Here is a 20,447-nt window from a genome sequence, read left to right as displayed (position 1 = left end):
ACAGTAAAAAAAAGTTAAATGAAAAATATTGAATTCATTAAAAAAAAAAAAATTGAATCACATTCATTATCAATACATTTTGAGCAGAGTGCTTTTTATACTTTTCAAAGACTGCTGCTTTCTAGGTCCCACCGCCTGCTTAAGACATTTCTTTCTGATGGAAATTGAGACATTGTTAGGTCAGAGCCCTTTCAGTGACCCAGAGTTGAAAAACAACAAAAATCATTACAATTCCCTGCAGAAGATATGGGCCCAGTGACAACTGACAGGAGTGTCATCAACTTATCCCATATAAAGGGGACAGTTTGTGAAAAGAGATTAAGTTGTTTGGACATTTAAGATAAAGACAAACAAAAACAAAATTCAAAGCAGTATGGTGGAAGCATGTAGAAAACAGTAAAGCTTATAAGATTTGTGTGATCCCTTCTTACAGTCATACATAGAAAAAAAAAAGAAAAACACTTATACTTGTGTAAACACTTTTTTTATTGTCTTTTCTTGAATCAAAGCCCCTTTATACCTACAGCAAATGAAATCAGGAAATTTTGGTACAGTAAACAAAAGTCACACAAAAAAAATACAGTGTATACAAATGTTATAACAGTAATTGCCAGTACAGTTTAAAAACAAAGCTGAAAAAGCCAAGATGTCTCTTCCTGGAGGCCAGTCTAAAGGCATTCTTGGTTTATCCACTCGTCAATGTTCAATACCTTTTCAAAATGTACATATAGAGAAGTTGCACAACTAACATCCTCTCTGTGAGATAACAGAATTTAACATAAAAAATAATATTAAAAAGGCCAAGTTTGTGGTGGCAGTCAGCCTTTTATGAAGGCATCAGAAAAAAGCCAAATAAATATTGACACGGCAGTTAAGAGGCCACTGGTAGAGTCACAGAGAGTCCTATATCAGTTGGCAGCAGGAAACCCTCTTAACTCTGGTAGACACAGCAAATGTGGATACCACAAACTGAGTCCACATAGAGGCGATATGGCACAGCTAGGAGAAAAGTCCAACCAGACAAAGTCCCTGGAGTAGCCTGCAACAAATTGCATTCTTCAATATCAGACGCTGAAACTCAGGAAACATCTGTGGAGGACAAATAAGACAAGAATGAGGACGCTAGAATATTGACCCATATCATATCAGGAGATGGCTTCAGAGCTCAGCACTGTAAGTTGAACGTTTGACCTGTGTCGGTCAGAGTAAGACAAGTGGATTTAATAAAAAAATTCTTTTTTAAAAAAACAGGCCTTCTTTACAGCACAAATTACTGTTTCATTAAGACAGTCAAGTCGGCCCTCCTGCACTATTATATTTGGCATACAGCTACTGTTAATTGTGAAGCTAAGCAACACATTACACAGCAAGATACAGTCCGCTGTGAAAAAACACTTAACGCATGCAGTGACTAACTCATGAGTCTTGTGTAACAGCTAGTGTAGACAGATGAACAGCAGGACCAATGTTTACTTTCAGGAATCAATAACAATGTGTAAAAAATGCCCAGTTTGATGAATCTAGAATCTGCTTCCAAGTCGGAACTAGTACTTAAAAAACAGCCAACTCTATTCCTAAATGTAGGACTAGGGGATATTGAGAAAATCAAATGCTAATATATTTTAAACCAAATAGCTAGATATGAATATTGCAATGATTTTGTAGGGTTGACTATTGGTGCTGTCACATCTTAACAATGAGATCTTTTTATTAATAATCATCAGTAATGTAGCTATAATGACTAAGTGGGTAAAGGAAAATAAAAGAACAGGTGGAACCAGGATGGTGAACTCTGAAAAATGACATCTTTACTGTAATGCAGCCATTAAAACCAGAAAAAAATGTATGCCATATCAAGATATCAAAAATCCAAGATGATATCTAGTTTCACAATATCAATATCATGTCTATACATTGCTCTGACTTTAAATGTGTTCTTAATCATGTCATAAATCGTGGATGACCGAAAAGACAAAACCGCAGAGACAAATTTCGTAGAGACCCATTAATGAGTTACAAGTGTGATTTTAAAATAAATATACTCACAGCTGGCAGGCTGCTCTCCAAACCTCCGCATCAGTTGATCATGAGTGAATTTGACAAAAGCATCATATTGCTCTGTTGGAAGAATAAACACATTGATTGGCACACGGTATGGATTAATCTCTACAAATAGTTTTCTATACCTTTAAAAAAAATAACACCATACCTGCAAGTTTTGTAGTCAGTATTTCATCGTACTCTTCACGGATTTTGTCCTCTCGCTCTTTCAGCAGTCTTTCACAGATCATCCCAACCTGTCTGAGGGAAAAAAGAGGCTGCTCTTTTCTGGTGGGAGATAAGGCACCGGAGGATGTACCTAGGGGAGTTAATGTCATACAATTAATTCTAGACACATGACATTTAAAAACACAGTAACAACGCTGTAACTTGGTATGGCTAATGATACAATAGACGGTACACAGAAATTTTCCAGTTTTAATGCAAAGCAGGTATGGCAACATAATTATGCTCCTCGTTAATCTGCAACACCTGATGTACACTTCCCTTAGGAGCGTCACTCCATTTCACTTTTTCCACAGAGTGAGGTTGTTAAAAGGTGGAAGGATAAGCTGCTAGGAATTGGCAAAGGATAAGGGATTTCCCATTGTAGTTTACAAATCAAAAGTAAACATGCCAAAGCATCACTGGGTGTGCCAAATCAAATTGCCTACCGAGTGAACATGGCTAAGAAGAAGGCAATTTCAGACTGATTTTATAAATTGGTGACAAAATGTCTATTCAATCTGAATTTCAGGCTTGTAACCATGTGCTATGGTCCATAATGGCATCCATGTTGTCATCATAACCAGGAACTAAACTAACCAGATCATAATAAACGTATGTTTGAGTTGATCAGTAAAATGATTGGTGTATAATAGGTGTATTAAGTTCACCGATTTGTGAAAAAATAGGAAATATCCTCAAAAAGATGCCAGCTACCTGGTAGGGCGGGTCCACTGTGAACATTGTGCAGATCCAGAGGACAGCAGCCGTCTGCCTGCTGGAAAGCACTGTCCAGGTGTCGTCGTTTCTGCAGCCGCTTATACTCCTGTTTGATGTTGTGGAGAATTTCCTCTGAAATAGGAAGGAAAATATTTACTCCATTGTAAAAGAGGCATCTTTGTACAGAGGTGCTGCAACTGTGTGGACACAAAGCAATGTTGATACTTCCATGTGGCCTTGCTGATATATTGAGATAAAGCATGACTTAAATCATTTGAGGAGATGGTGTTTATCATAAGCCAGAAATCAGTGAGCATCGAATACACCATCATCTGTTAATTACTCAAAATCATCACAAACCTTAGTTTCCTGCTATTCCCACACTTGACTTACACAAAGCCTCCATCACATTATAAACTGTCATTCATAAAAAGAAAGCTGCTACAAAATGTATGCGAATTTACAACTGGGCCATACAAATGCCCATGACATCGTGTACAATGTCCACCGACAGGCAGCAGCAACAATTTGATCAATGACGTGTGTTTTGTTTTAACCAGACACCAGTAACGTGGGAACTTAGGGTATGCTAATGGAGATGCTAACTTTGTCCAGGTTACAGTGTATACTGGATTTACCATCCTGCATTTGACACAACTTTTAAATTCAAAATGTAGGTTTAAAATGTTACCTGTGGTGAGTCTGGACGACACTTCCCCGAACGGGGAGGGCTCCATCCTCAAATACTTCTGTGGTGAGGAGACTGGAGAAGAGATCGGGGCGCACCTCCTTCTCTTAGGTGAAGCCTGGCTCATTATTGGATCAAAGTCCAGAGTCCTTTTCAGGGTAGCCCCACAAGCCATCACGCTGAAATGTGTCTAAAAAAACGTAAGACCGAAAGGCTAAAATGCCCTTTTATCTAGGAGAGTTGCTGAGCTGGGCCCCGGTCTGTGCCGCTGGTGCTAGCTAGCGTTAGCTAGGTCAAACGGCAGGAGAGATTCCGGTCAGCCGACAAATTCGCACTATTTTCGTCTCCTGTTGCCTTCTGCTGATTAATCTCACACAGATTACGTTGCCAGATATATCTAGAGCGGATTGTGATAGAATACGCTACAATAAGCTTTCTATACAATCGGATGATTGCAGATTTAGCAGGACTTGCTCCGAGTTGCACCCATAAACGGCTCAGAGTAGTTTAGCTACCTTGTTCCGTCTGGATTGATCGGTTATGAGCATGCGCAAAGACATGGCTATTACTGGGACTTGTAGTTTTTGTTCCCGATCGCGTTCATTGTTTTAGTAGCTTAAATACTACATTTCCCGATGATGTTGAAATTCTTCTGCTTTTCAAATGTTTTGTTTTCTTACAAACCCCCCAAACAACGTCAGAGTTTCATTTTCACTTAAAACGTTTGCACAAAAGCAGTAAAAGCCTTCTTTAATGTTAAAAAAAACTAAGTATAATACTTACAGTTAGTTTTTAAGAACATACTATATCACACTATATGAGCATTAAAATGTACACAAAATGACCTAGTATGAGGATTTGACTAAAATGCAAAGAAGAACAATTATAATGTGTAGATATTAAATGTTATTTCTCAGCCATATTTATGAGTACAGATCAAATATTTAATGTGAACCCATGGTATAGAATTAGGAGCGTATTTCTGGTTCAGAAGAAATAATAATGCTGCCTAAGAATGAAAACATTTGAAATTATAAATTAAAATGAAAGTACACCTTTAAAATGAGTAGCCAACTAATTGTCTGTGGATAATGTATGAATGAATTTAGTTTTCCAAAAGACAAATACTTCTGCAGTGGGGTATCAGGGTATGATTTAGTATGATGAATAATTATTGATCAAATAAAGGACTTGGCCTAAGAGTAGCCTAGTACTAATGCCTAATGCACTTGGACTTTTCAAAGCTTACTCTTGCTTCAAAACTCCCTGTCTGGCTTGTACATTTTAATTTGAAAACAACACACGACCAACTGCACACACAACCAAAAGTTTGAGACATTTCCCTTCCATCATTACCACTTCCTCAACCACACTTCAAACGTATGTAAACTGTACAAAAATGGAGGAGGATGTGTGGTATTTCAACACGTGTCCTCCAGCCATAGGACTTCACTAAACTTTACTTTTTGTGTCATCATTTTGCAGTGTCAAGCTGTAACGTTTACCAAATGTTGTTAAACAATATCAATATTTCTGTTAAGTAATGGTGTTATACTTTGATTTGTAAGTGCTACGCCATTAAAGACTCCTGCAGCTTGGTACCATCTAGGACTGCAACAAAATATTATTTTCATTATCAATTAATCTGCCACTTGTTCTCTCAGCTATTTGTTTGGTATATGAAAAACGTCAAGAAAATGTCTTATTGAGACTTTTACACGTGGTAGAGTAAACCTGCAGATGGGAGTATTTGATAGATAAATGAACACAATCCTGGTGACATCTGTGTGAACATAGCCAAGAGATGAAAAGGGCAGAGCAGATGTTGTGTCAGAGAAATTGCAAGACAATAGCTACCACAGCGTCCTCTGACACCAGAGGATGCTGTGGTAGCTATTGTCTTGCAATTTTTCCCTTTTGGGGTTACAAGAAGTAACCACTCCTTTGTAAAGGCTGCCACCATTGGCAATGACATATCTTCCACAAGGGGGCACTGAAACCTCACAGATGCCTTTAGCTTGAAGTCAGATCATGGCTTGGCTTCCTCTCAGCCTCTGTTCCTCTTGAATCAGTCATTGTTGGATGAATTGAGCGACATGTGCTGAAACCTCCTGTTTCCCACCATCAACTAATCAATCAAATAACTGAAGGCAAAATGACAACCAGCTGCAACTTTATTCAAATGTTTCAAAACAGCAATAATAAAAACACTGGACTGATTGTGGTTTTTAAGTCATAGATTCCTCATTATGCCACCACTGTACAGAAGCCACTTGACAGTTGACATTTTGATCTTCAATACTCAATAACACAAGAGGCAGCAAAGCATACTGATAAACAGCGGTCTGGATAACTTCACACCAAGATAAATGTCTACAGAACAATTGTGCTGTGAGATTTTTAGATTAAAAGTTCTACATCATCTATTAGAAAAATCACAATTTCTCAGATTCTTTTGTAAGGTCAGTTGTTGAGTTTCCACACAATGCATACACACAGACTTCCCAGTTACCAGCTAATCAGAAGACCCTTGTTTCTTTGTTAGGATAAGTAAAATTGACAGCAGACATATTTTTATTTAGTGTTACGCTAAAAGTACTGCACTAGGCCTGTGCTTGGGTTGCTTTTATTTTTTCTAAATGATGCCCCCCTGCAACAGTGGCACTAAAACAACTCACTGCAATGATCAAAAGGCTTGGGTTTGGAAATATATCATCAAGTCACAAGGTATCACACACATACAAGGCAATAAATCTTACATTTGATAAAAGCAGCACAGAAACTATTTCAGTTTGTTACAGTAGTGACCAGCACACTGCGTCCAAATTCAGCTGTGATGCGTTCTAGCTTTGGCCAAAAGCTTGTTGTTGTTGTTGTTATTGTTGTTGTCTTGTTGGCTGTATAGCTGAAGGAGTCGATTTGAACACTATATTTTTGCAAGAAAAGACTGTACAGCTGTTAGGTACATATTTGAACAAAGACACGTTACTCTATAGGTCTAACAGCGAGCGGTTAAAGAAGAGGACAACAGGGACGATCGTCTCTCTGCCACAGAAAAAGCAATTTGACACACTCAAAAGCTGCGAATCCATTTACCTCCATCTCATTTGTGATGGTGATAAAGGTGTATTTTTTATTTTTATAAAGTCATTTCTCAAAATGTCTTCATGCAGTTTGCCACTCACTGAGTGTTGTCAGAAGATGTACTAAAATGAGATGTTTTAATGTAAATTTTGGAAATAAACAATCAGAGTCATTTGAACTTTATTTTTATCATTCCCTCAAAGAAATGTCTCTATGCAACATGTACATGAAGCCTGTAGAAAGTCAAGACAAGAAGATTTGTTATATGTATGGTGCAAGATACATTTTAAAGCCTAAACAACACAGTAAAACATCTCAAATTAAAAATGTCAGTAGCCCCTTATCCCATAAATGGAGATATTTTTTTTTCAAAACCTGAATTCACAGTACAAAAATATAATATGCCTTCACTAACTGGACATCATGAAGTCTGTGGTTAATAGTAGACTTATGATAGTCTTTGATAATCCTTTCAAATTGCGAGTCCTTCCTATGAACTTGCAATACAGTTTGGCACTTTGGCACACCATGTACTCACAGACCAACGCCATGACCAACACCATGTACTCACAGACCAACGTAAAGTAATGCAACCATTGACCTATGAGAGGATGTAAGTCGAGGATTTTATTTCTCTAGGATATCTAACCTCTGCTTTATTGTGTTAAATGGCATTATTCGGGGAAGATGACATTTACAGTTTACCCTTTGATGGCCAATTAGACAGCCTCTGCAGAAGTTTCAGTTGACACAGACATTGTTACTTTAGCTATTTTCACAGTGGTCTTCACGCAGCTCTCTGCAGCCCTGTTGGCAGAAATGTTGGCATTTCTGTTCTGGCAGTCTGACTCGAGGCTATTGTCCAACTGCTGGGCACTGCCCCTGCAGGCATGGCAGGAGCTAAGGAAGGCGTGCCGCATGTCCTTGCTCCTCAAGGCGTAGATTATTGGATTGACAGTGGAGTTGAGCAGGCAGAGCATGCTGCAGAACGCAAATACTGTCTTGATGTCATCATCCATCCTCCAGAAGAGGTCATAGACCATGATGGCGAGCACTGGGCCCCAGCACAGGACCAGCACCGCCAGGATGAGCACTAGGGTCTTGGCCAGACGGATGTCCATGCGTGTCTGCTCAGGGCGTGCGGTCTGCACTTTAGTCCCATCTGCTGAGTAAACAACAAGGCTCTTTTGGGAGGTACGGCTGAGCATGCGCACAGCGTGATGGTGTGCCTTCCACAGGATGTATATGTAGGCGTAGATGATGAAAAGAACCAGCACGCTGGTCACACCGATCCAGAACAACAGGTAGTTCTCATCTATTAGAGGGAATATGTCTGAGCAAACAGAATTGAGACGTTTACAATTCCAGCCCAGCAGAGGTAGCACTGCAATGACGATGGAGATGGTCCACATCACGCAAAAGGCAATGACAGCCTTGGTCCGTGTCACTATGCGCCTATAGGCGAGAGGCCGGTGTATGGAGATGTAGCGGTCAATAGCCGTGAGGAAAAGGCTTCCCACAGATGCAGTGAACGATGCCGTGACTCCACCCAGCTTGAAGAGAAAAACATTGGGGCTGTCCTTCCTGTGGAAAACATGGAAGTCCAGAAAGCTGTAGACAAATATGACACTTCCCAGCAGGTCAGCCACAGCCAGGCTGCCTATGAAGTGATAGGACGGCCGGCAGCGGAGGGTGCGGGACTGGAAGATGACGCAGAGCACCACAAGGTTCTCCAGCACCGTGAAGGTACCCAGAGTCAGAGACATCACAGCCACAGCCAGCTGCTGGCTGGGGGTCAGGATCATGAAACACTCCATGTCCATAAAGTTCTCCCCACATTGTATATTGTTGGTCTCATCTCTGAATGTGCTCCGGTTGCCAAACAAGTCCGTGGCATTGGTGGGGAAGAAGGGAATGCCCTTGAGGATGAGCTCCTCATCTACAGGTACTTTGTCCGGGAAGGAGTTGCTGCGGAAAGCAGATAAGGGCTTCTGCAGAGATAAACCCGCCTTGAAGTCTACATTGCTGAGGGGGTCCTCATAGTTAGCATCATTGGAGCCCAGATACTGTAAACCAGATGTAATAGTCCGGAAGGTGGTGTCCGCCACACCATCCAGCACAGACTTCATGGCTGTGTCTGAGGGAAATACTGCAGTCTAAGACGCCTGGACAACCTACAAATTGATGACAAACATTTCAGACATGTTTGAAAAACCTAAAAAGAATCCCATGCATATTATAACAGGAAATTCAATTTGCAGCAGTGCATACCTTTGATAAAAAAAAATCAATTTACATGAGATAACCTTTACATTATGCAAATATTTGGGAAATCTTTGTTTTGTACAAACATAGATGTTAAAAAAAATCATTTTATAGAATTCCTGATTTGGGATGAACCACACCTGGTCTCTGAGAGCTGGTTTACTTATAAATACTGTATCATGCACCCTGTAGTTATCAATACACATACAATTACAAATCACTGAGTGCTTCTTTTTATACCAGAAAATCTACTTATAAAACTGGAAAGATGAGGCTGAGGACAAAAAAAGTCTCCTATTTTCTAATAGATGAAGAATCAGATGAAGCAATGCAAGTCCTTTGTACCGGACTGGAACACTATAGGAAAAACAAGCTTATTAAATCTGTGTAAAACAATGCACAATATATGCATGCTCAAATTCAAATTTACTGTAAGAGTAAAGAGGTATATGACAGAGGGTTATTACGATTACATAATTCAGAATTTGAAAAGTTATCTTTATATTAGGCGTTTAAAAAATATTGAAATCAATGCAGGAGAGTAGATATATTGTTATGTATTGGATGTAAAAAGCTAAAATGTGTTCAGGAATAAAAGAAAAAAAGAAGCAAAAAAAACGTTTATGCTTCGACAAACAACACAAATCATATAAAGTACAATTATATGAAAGAAAAACAATATCAAAAGCCGAAACTAAACATTTTAAAGAAGAAAAGTGGTTCTTTACCTTACATAATTTTCCAAGTGCGCAGAATCGCCCTTAACCACCGTTAATCCAAGTCAGAAGAGCATCATCCAACCAACACAGATCTTACATTCAGGGAGATACAACCAGCGTGCGTGTGTTTAAATGTGAAATCACTACTATCATCATAATGATTAGTTTCTTTTCAAATGCTATATATTACATTTAAGTGAAGATGTCTGTATGTGTCCTGTGGCTCTTGGAGTGGCTCCTGTTATGTGGATACAGGTTGCTGCTGCTGCTGCTGCTGCTGGCTCCAGCGTCTCTCCAGTCTTTTTCTCTCTGTCTTCACACTTATGAAGCGTCGCTCCTACAAGCCCTGTCACGTGTTTCCATATAACATTATCTGCCCAACCCATGAAGCTGTCAAGTGCGGTGCATATCGGAACAGGGGAGACGACAGTGGTAATGGAGGAGGCTTATAAAAGGACCTGATTTGAATTTCCAAAACTCCTCCTAGCAGACGATGTGCGCCTCGGACAAAGAACCGGCATCACAAAGCACCAAAAAAAAGAACTTCGAATAGCTGTTTTATCTTCCTAATTCATAATTGTGAACACAATTTCTACATTTTGCAGGGACAAAGAGCTGCATTGCTCCCAATAAATCTCCACACAAAGGTCACTTTTAACGTAGGCTTTCCATTCCTATTTTGTGCTTTTAAAAAGGCAAATGTAGGTTGCAGACTTCATTGCTAGTCAGTGTATTTCAGTTTTTTGTGTGAATAATTGACTAAAATTGAGAACCTCAAAGAACAGAAAGCAGACTTCATAATTTTGGTGTTGGCTGAACAGAAATCATCCTCACATGTCTGTTTTCCCCTTTAATAGCCGCTTTTTGCTTTGTGAGTCTGTGATTGTATTTGGATGAAAATGCAAAATGAAGCAGGCTGTTAGGATAAAAAAAATGTCATTTACATATTTTGTAATGCAATTCAGAAGAGCTGAGCATTGAAATGACAACACAAGATGATTCATACACATTTAGTTATGTTTTTTTTCTTTCTGATGTGCCTTCCCCTCGGCATAAACCATTTACTTTTAGCACATGAAATCAGATTACACACCACCAAATGAATGAATCAGATAGCAATAACAAAGATTTGGCCTATGCTTGGCCTTAATCAAAACATATTCAATTCACTGATTATACATAGTCCAATTTACACATTTTCATTTGGCAATATCCATCTAAACATTTTAGCAACATTTTTTAATTTCCTCACACAATGGCAAAATGAACGGTGCAGGCCAAGGAGGCACGAGTTCGGTGTCTTTATTGGCGCAGATAAAATCAGAATAGATGCATTAATGTGACATTTCATGGCCACAGATCGCATCAACCAAACAGAATATGAAAACCTTGTGCTCACGCTGGGACTGAAATGAGGCTATGGCTCCATCATCATCTACATCATCACCATCATCACAGGTGTAATTATTAATATCGCTCAGCTGTGGCTGCCATGTCTGACTGAAATGAACAAAATGTTCTACTTTACAAAATGAGGAGACATTTGCAGTCAGGAAATGAGAGAAATGTGTCAAACAAACACAAATCTTGGGGAATTTTTAGGCTCATAGTTCTGTGAATTAATTTCCCATTTTTGGCAAATCTTCTCCAAGCTGATTCTCATCAATCTTTAGGCAAACTGAGAATGAACAGATCATTTACAGTCGTCATCTGCCGGGCAATACAGATAAAAGCTGAGATCCACATACAGAATCAAACCTGAGAGCAGCCCAAAATAAAAACCCTCTTCCTGGCTGATAACTGGTTATTTCTAGCAGAGTAACTGGCAGATAAATGCCTTGTTCCAAGGAAGCATCAAAGGACTGAGAAGACTCTGATTCACCTCCTCTCCTCATGGCTTCTTGGATTGTACAGAAGCCTGAAGTAATGATGTTCCAGCCTTCAGTTTTCCTTTTCAGCCTTGGAGGGAAACCATCTCCTCAGTCGCACTTTCACTATTAGAGAGCAGCCGTCTGTGATGCTTCAGTGCATTCTAGGGGGAATGTTTTGATCATGGGTTGTAGTTTACCTTTTCATCGTTTGTACCTTCAAGGTTTCGTGTCGACTTCTGTTTTCTACGTTTCTGGGAATGTCAGTGATGAAGTCATTGCATGCAATTAACATTTTAGGCATGTACGTGTAGTCTAGCCAGTAAGCCAAATAACAGTGTTTCTATTATTGAGGGTATCTCTTATGGAAGAAATCCATATCACTGACACCTCAATGATTGACTTCTCTGTGTATTATGTTTCAGTGTTCTTGTAAAATTGCAGAATTATTGAAAAAGCTTTTTATAGAAGGACTGGAACTAATATGTGTTGTTTATCATTGCAGTTATAATTCTCCGAAAAATAAACTATGTTATTATTCCTCTATAATACCAATATTATACCATATCTTGCTGGTGTTCAGCAGGTGTGGTGTTCACTACATTCACCATCATAGTTTAGCACGTTAACATGCTAAAATTTGCTATTCAGCACTAAATACAAAGTACAGCTTAGGCTGATGGGAATGCAATTAGTTTTGCAGGTATTTGGTCATATATCAAAGTATTAGACATGTTGAAATTTTGACCTGATAATCAAAGACGTTACAATTCATCCTGAGGGGGACATAAATGTCCTATTGGGCACGCCAAAAGAAAAGTCAGGGATCACCCGAGTTATTAGGATCATCATATGGGGAACTTAAATGTCTGTAAAAAATAAATCATGGCAATCCATGCAGTAGTTGTTGAGAAATTACAGTCTGGACCAAAGTAGTGCATCGACCAACTGACCATCCAGAAACAGGAAACAGAAATTGAGAATACATCAGCAGCAGCAGTTCTTATACATTTTTAAATGGTGGATTTGACTTAAGCTTGATTTGTATTATTTGACAGCATGCTGAAATATGCAGGTTTTTCTTGTATCTATAATATGTAATTTCTACAGAATGCCCTATTATGTATTCACACCCATTTGATTGACAACCAGCAACAGCTAAATGTGTCTCTGTGTTTTATCTCTGGGGCCTGCAACCTACAATCCTCCCTGTCACCCGTGTTAAAGTGAGTGATTGCCTTTTATGTCTGTTTGGACATGCAGCCCATATAAATATTCACACATCTGCCATAAAACAACTGCAAGAATGGTGTAGAATCAAGCACGATGCAGTCTTACTCCAAACATAACATGACAACACCTGATCTAGCAAATACAAAATGTTCCAGCAAAAATGTTTGAGCATAATTTCAATTCCATCAGTTTATTATTCTGGTCACAGTAACTGAGACTTTGTAATATCCACCACATGGAGCAGTTAGACTTTAGGCAGCATTGTTTGCCAAACTGACTGGTGTACTGTGACAGTTATCTCTGACATTGTTGGCACGCTAACCTGTGAGTGAGCAATGAGCGATGGCTCAAGCAAAGCTCACAGCCATCTGCGTTTTAGTTGTGGTACATAACATTTTGTCCTCCAGTTACTCACTTTGAGTCCATGGATCAGAGGAAAGAGCTCAGGGAGGGAAATAAAAGCTGAAGTCAGGGGAAGGAAGTCTCTATTCCAGTTTAAATTTAACTAACTATTCAGCGCCAAATGTCAGACTCCCAGTCTAGGTCTGTTTGTACCACTTTATGCTATTTGAGCACATTTATTATGCATAGAGAGAAGTGTTCCTCCATAATCAAACAATTCATTTCGGAACATGTCATCAACACCTTCTGTTTGTAAGTTCAAACACAGGCTATTATGACATGAAGTGTTTACTAAGTGAAGATATATGCATCATTAAATTGACATGGGTTGCACTACATGAACTACTTCTTATGCATAAGTTAGTTGTTACTAATTATATACCCCAGTAACTGCCTGGTGCATAGTAGTCACAACTGCGTAAATAAACAAACTATCTAAATGGCAAAATTAACATTAGCTTCCTACATGAAGCGATAAATTAACTTGTTAGTCGGGAATATGATTGTGACCTGTCTGAACTAACACTTCATGTTAACTGAAAAAACTTGAAATTAAATTTCCAAAATATACCTCAAATTACAAAAAGATAATAATAATGTTAGGTGAAATGATCCAATTATGTTGGTCAGGTGTTAGTGTAATTGTATATTTCCTACTCATTCCAAACTTCTTGAAATGTCTACAATTGACTCAAACCAGTTAACTATGAAACAGACAGATTTCTCGATTTACACTTTGTCATGATAGTTACATTTAATATATATGGTTTGTTTGGCCTCCTAAACTGTTATTTTTTGAAGTTTTGTTAAAGCTTGTTGCTGCAGTTGATTGCTTTTTAGGAAGGACTTAGTGCAGATACTTAGTGATTGAAGTGCTTCCTTGCCTCACATGGTTCACATTACAATGCTGCTGGATGAGAGGTAGATAGGAGTTCACTCTGGACTCATAATGCATTTTGCACCAGCCTCTCTATTGCAGTTTGTTCCACATTCAAAAAGGCTTTTTCAGGAGGGAACTTTAGCTGACAGAATCCGAGCCAAAGATTCCCAGATTCTCCTCTAATGCATCAATAACAACCTCATCAATAAGAGAGGCCAACTAAGGGTTGAATAATCAAAATCTGTCATGGATTCCAGCATTAATCTAAGCTTTGTTTCTCGCAGGTACCCATCTGATCTGAATCTTCAAATGGCTGTTATCGTTGAGGACAAACGAGTTCAGCTCATGCTTTTACTAAATAAACCAGGTATTAAGGTTATCACATGGCCTTTGCATGAGTCATCTCAATCTGAAAATATGCCGCATGAACTATAAGAAGATACTTTTGTCTTGTTGCCAGGAAGCAGTTCCATTAACTTAGAGCTCATTTTTCACATGTGGCACTTGCTCATAATTCTGTGTGAAATGGTGAGCAAATTATAGAGACAAATGAGTCTGGTGCTTCCGTAAATAGCCATAAAGTTTGTGTGTTTATGTTGCAGATCTGCAGCTGCACCATCGGTTCATAACAAATTACAGTTTATACTGAACAAGGTCCATACTGAACTTTTGCTCATCATGCTAAACAACGACTTAATCATCAGCACTTGATGATTAATGATGAATACATTAGAAGTGAGGCAGGAAAGGAGGCGTCACCACGCTGTGTATAAAATTATCTGTAGATATATATTGCCATTGTAAGTCCTCCCGCCTTGAAAAATGTCTGTGATTTCAGAAGGTCAACACATATTGCAATTGTGTCGATGCTTTTATTGATTTGATATTTTGTGTTTGAGCACTCTTTTTCATGTACAAGTCAAACAACCTTGCTCTCAATTATAAAAAAAACAACAACAAAACAAACACAAAAACAGGCTGACAGAACAAAAAAAGAAAATTTCCCCTGACCTTTCCTCTAGTGCCACCGGAAGGCCATTTATTTTCACATATCCTGAAGAAGATCTCAACGTCTACAAGCCGGATTGGTAGGTCATTTTGTACAGACATTCATAGTCCCGTGACAATATATCCTTATGACTTTAGTGATCCCCGGACTTTTCCTTTAGGGCCACCATCAGTTGGACATTTGTTGTTTTGAGTGAAATGTATTACTGTTCAATGTATTGCCATGACATTTGGTATGGACACTTATGTCCCTCTAAGGATGAATTGAAGTAACTTTGGTGATCCCCTGACTTAATCGTTTAATTCAGGGGACTTAAACGATAAAGTTTAATTGTTTAAACGATTAAACTTTTATTTGTATTCGACAAATTTGAATTTGTCGAATACTTTACGTGTGAAACTAATGACATTCCATCCCTAATTAACAAATGTTAGCATACTAACACTCTTGACAAAGATGGTGAAAATGGTCAAGATTAAAGCTTCGAAACATCAGCATGTTAATTGTGAGCATATTAACGGGCTAATATTAAATATGTTCAATTTGTCAGTATACAATATTTGTCTGTGAATATACTCTATGTTATTTAATTTGTTGTAAAGTCATAAGCTAAAGTGGATGTTGGAAGATATGCGTTGTGGTAGTAAAATAGGAAACAAAATGAACAGCAAGCAGGAAAAGACTGGCATATCAGCATTTCTTTATCTCCTTGTTTCCACTAAACTTGTATAAAATGCAATAAAGTCGATGTCTCACATGAATGAACACCGCAGCTCTCTCCTGCTGTATGTGGACTGATGGTGCTGCCTCTGCAACCGTCCTCATACATATTTTATGAATCATAAGTCAAGTTGACTAATGTTGTTTAACAAGCTGCACTCTGAGCGGAATATCAGGAGTCATAAAATAGGTTCATTCCTCACCTTATCAGGTGTGGGCCTCCATTGGCTGCATGTAAATCCCATAATCCTAATGAAAGAAGCATATGTGCAACTAATACAAAGTAAAGATTACTGTGTAACAGGACTTTTTGGGGGTTTGGGGTGGGACTATTTCTTGGTTAAAAGCATGTTTTCCAGAAACTTTTAATTATTTTATGTTTTTTATGGATCAAACAAGATATACATGGTGAATGTGGATTGTTTTACTTTTGAACACCTGTTTCTAGTCTGTATTATAAGCTTAGCTAACCAGCTGCTTGTTGTAGCATATTTAATGTACAGACATCTACTCATCTTCTCTCAGCAATAATGCGAATAAGCATACTTCTCAAAATGTATTTTCCTTTAAAAGTAGAACAATGTGGATGCAACACAGCTGAACACAGGTGGAATATAAAACTGGTTTAACACTAGTTAGTCTTTCATGATAACTGGGCAAACTTCATCTGCTGATCAAAAGCTCCAGAACAGCTTCTTAATGGACCTTGAGGTGAGATTGTTTGTAATAAGGGCTGTTTCCAAGGTCAGGAATAACTTTGTAACTGAGCATTGTAAATGTTGTCAAATCAGTCCAATGACGTCTGTGCACTGAAAGCTCCCATGTTGATCATTGTTTATGACCAAAAATTACTGATAATAATAGACATATGGAGATTCAAATCTGAAGATTATTTCTTGTTGTTTAATTGTTCTGATTCCTGCCCTTATTCTGTTATGCATCTCATTCATTAGAATGTTGTTGTGTGTTGACATCCCATCTGTTTTTTCTTCATTTATGTGTTGTATGAGACATTATGCTAGCTTATAAATGAAAGGCCATTAAGTGCATAAGTAGAGGTTTAATGACATGTAGCTGGCATCTCTGCTGTTTGCAGATATTTTGTTCTCCTGGCCTCAATCGGCCATAATCCTCAAATGGCACTGAAGCAGTTTGCATTTCAGCTTTAAACAGTTTAAATGAGGATCAACACCTCTGAGTTGGAGTTCACAATCATCCCTGAACAAAGAGGCCTGTCCTTTTTAGGTGAGGGTGCAACAGCCATCTTGCTGTCTTCAGAGAGTAGGAGACTGACCGGCTGGCATGCACGCTTGTGTTAGCCTGTGGCAGGGAACGGATATGAGCAGGGCAGCTGGTGAGGATGCCCGCTGGGCGCCTCCTGTGTGGAGGTGCTCTGGATAAGACTGACTGGGAGGAAACCTCAGGCTGACCCAGGACTCACTGAGGAGTATGTATCCCATCTGGACTGGGAATGCCTGAGGCTCCAACTCACTAAATCTTACTACTCACAATATTAGCTGCATGTTAATACGAATTTATGAAAGTATCACGTTTAGGTACTCATGTTAAGCCAACTAAATACAGGAAAAAAGTATTTAATACCAGAAAGCTTCTAAAAAGATTTAACTTTTATTCTTCAATACACTTTGAAGCATTTTGGAATCTTTCTTTCTCGTTGTGTTAAAAAAAACAGTAATATTCATAATGTTTGGATCTTATAGACACCAAACATTAACTGTTTTTCAGTCACTGAGATACGTCTTGGGTCACGACAAGGCATCTGAAGGAAATGAGCAAATAACTGCAGCTCCTCCTCTTGAGGTAACTATCAGCAACAACAAGAACAATACTGATCATGCCAAAGTAAACCCCACTAACATTTGCACAATATGTTTTTTTATTATATTCCCTGAATATAAACTTCACGGAGGGAATAAAAGGAGAAAACTGTATGAGTTAATAGTCAATATAGAGTTGATAGTCTTAAGTAAAGTGAAAAGGTAAAACCTAAAGCAAAGGTTTGAAATAAGTCAGCAAAACAGAACCTTTCCATAAAAAATATTAAAAAAAATATGTCAGAAAAGTCATAAGGTAAACAGGCTTTTTATTAAGACAATCAGGAAGACAAAAGAAAATATACAAAACAGATTCAGAGGATTATTTAGTCAGCAGGCTTATGAATTTACTTCGGATCATAAATGATGATAGATTTGATATCATTAGGGAACTGAAAAGAAAAAAAAACTGCATATAAAAGTATGGAGGCCCATAAGGGATCATATTAAAACGAATATGTAGTAATAGCATAATAGTATTCCACATATTTATATCTGGTCTGATTGAAGATAAGAATTAAACGCAATAATCCAATTTGCATTTTCATTTTCACATACTTTTATGGGCTCTAGCAATGACCATATTAAACTGAAAATGGAAAAGCTGTTTGACATTTAATTTTCAATTGTGCCATTGCTGCACGGTGGAGAATATTAACCTGTTAATTCAGATTAGAAAATTAAAAAGCAATATAAACATTGTAATGTTATGCAAGCAATATTTAAGTTGTATATTCAAGGGCTTCCATGTAAATGTACTTTAATAGTGTACCAGACAGACCGAAGTGTAAAATCTGACCTACTGGATGTGTACTTACCTGCCTGTCTGTGAAATGTGCAAACTTCCCATCCCTCCACTACTAAACTAGCAGGACTGCCTTATATATACTGTTGGCATGACAACCAGTGAAGACTGAAATGACTATCACATGACACAGCCAAGGTTGAGCACAGACAGAGCAAGAGAACATAATCATTTTTTCCACAGGGAGAGACTTCACAACAGACAGCGTTGCATCAAATAAAGGGGGCTGGGGGGGGGGGGGGGGCAATAACAAGATGTTATTTGCCAATTATCCCAGGGACATCCAGAAGGTGCATATTCATCCTCTGCTGCACAACAGAGCTGAAGTGGGTATATATTCCGGCCCAGCACATCTTAATCCGACAAGTGTAACTGAGCTGCGCACAAATGGTGCATTACGGCTCCTTGAGGAAAGGTGACGAGACAAAGAAGAAAAGAAGAATGAGTCGAAAATGGTAAACTGCTATCTGAACCAAGGCTAAGCTTGGGAGTCATGGCAACCGTGTCCCTCAAATCTCCCCTTGAATGAAATGTTGGTGTTGCCGAATCATGTGGCCTCTGGACAGATATGGGCATTAAGGGCAGTAATTTGAGCTTCTGTCCCCTGAGACTCCAGCAGAACCTTTACTGAGGCAGACTGAGATCTTCAGTCAATAAAAGGTGCGACAATATCAACATCTCTGTGAATGTAGCGTCAGTATGTTCATGGGGTCAAAATCCAGTATGATGATAGAATTGAGAGCATTTTGCTGTTCCTCAAACATGAACAAATAAAAGATGTTCTATACATTCAATACAGAACAAATTTCTTTTTTCTAGTTTTCGAAATCTGGGGGCCAATTCCATGCCTGTTCAATAAAACGTATCAAAACTATCAGGGCCTTTGCCAGGTTAATGGAAATACTGAGGTCAGGCAACGATATTACCAAGCTAGATTAAAACTAATGAGAAAAAGCAGGTATCACAAATGAAGCAGCTATTTTCATATGAGAATGCTTTTCAGTTTCTGACAAATGTTATGTAGCAAACTAATTTACTTCGCCTCTTCCCCACTATGACCTCCTCCCTCTGCCTCACTCACACATACACCAGTGTGAACACATGTGGACACAGAGATTATCAGACTCTATTAAGTTAATTTAAGTTAAGTTATGTCAATTATTTGCAATGTGGCAACAGCAAAATGGTAGAATTCAGTACCCCTAAAAATTCACATTGCCTGCTAATGTTTACCAGGTTTCTGTGGACAGAGCTCTCCGTCACTGCTTTTGTGAGACATTTAGTGTTTCAGTTTCAGTTTGCCAGCTGTTCTCTCCCAGCTCCAGAATTAGATTTGGGAAAATAGAGCGAATGTTTAATATGTCAGTTATCTTGGATGAGAGGCTGCTCTCTGTTGCAGCATCACTTTGAAGTTTGCCTAGTGCAGCTTTTACTCTTAAAGCTTGGGAAGGAGAGAAACCAGCAAGAGTAGGATAGATTTTAAGAAGTATCCAACCGAAAAAAAACAGCCCAGTGTAGTCAGCTCTTTCCAATAAAAGTAGCTTGCAGTACTAGCTCCGAAAGTCGCTAAATCTAGTGAGAAAGTTGAAAAGTCGGCAACACTGACAGCACGTCCCTTTAGGCCTCCCTCCAAAGCCACTATCCCCAAATTATCATTATGAAAATAAACAACGAACGTGGCTATTGTTAGTTCTTACAGCTGTCAAGCTAGTATCTTGTAAAAGAATCAATGATGCAATGAGTGCACGGACAGAGTGTGTGCAGGTAGACAGGTGGAGTTTTTTTTTTTGCCAGAGCATTTGATTTATTGAAGGCTGTCAGGATCTAAAGAGAATTTCAACAAATATAACTAAACATGTTTCTAAATTACATTACCTACCCTTTAATGAATTGTTTGACATTATGGATGATGAACTTATTCACTTCCTATTGCCAGCAGCTTAATGGGCTTAAA

At 38.6% G+C, this 20,447-nt stretch overlaps 2 protein-coding genes across 2 annotated transcripts; both read right to left on the bottom strand.

Annotated features, from left to right (window-relative positions):
* Positions 1-475: 475 nt before the first annotated feature.
* akirin2 (akirin 2) lies at positions 476-4,235 on the bottom strand. Its single transcript, XM_054618213.1, has 5 exons — positions 3,677-4,235; positions 2,983-3,117; positions 2,210-2,359; positions 2,047-2,118; positions 476-1,089 (listed from the first exon to the last, which is right to left on the bottom strand). The coding sequence occupies exons 1-5, from the start codon at positions 3,846-3,848 to the stop codon at positions 1,079-1,081; spliced, it is 540 nt and encodes a 179-aa protein (XP_054474188.1). The 5' UTR covers positions 3,849-4,235; the 3' UTR covers positions 476-1,078.
* A 3,241-nt stretch (positions 4,236-7,476) lies between these two features.
* Positions 7,477-8,901, bottom strand: cnr1 (cannabinoid receptor 1). Its single transcript, XM_054618914.1, has one exon. The coding sequence runs from the start codon at positions 8,884-8,886 to the stop codon at positions 7,477-7,479; it is 1,410 nt and encodes a 469-aa protein (XP_054474889.1). The 5' UTR covers positions 8,887-8,901.
* Positions 8,902-20,447: the final 11,546 nt, after the last annotated feature.

This window comes from Anoplopoma fimbria, chromosome 18 (genome assembly GCF_027596085.1).
Source record: "Anoplopoma fimbria isolate UVic2021 breed Golden Eagle Sablefish chromosome 18, Afim_UVic_2022, whole genome shotgun sequence".
In the NCBI taxonomy this organism is placed as follows: Eukaryota; Metazoa; Chordata; class Actinopteri; order Perciformes; family Anoplopomatidae; genus Anoplopoma; species Anoplopoma fimbria.
The sequence above is the reverse complement of the archived record's forward strand: the minus strand, read 5'-3'. Positions and strand labels throughout refer to the sequence as shown.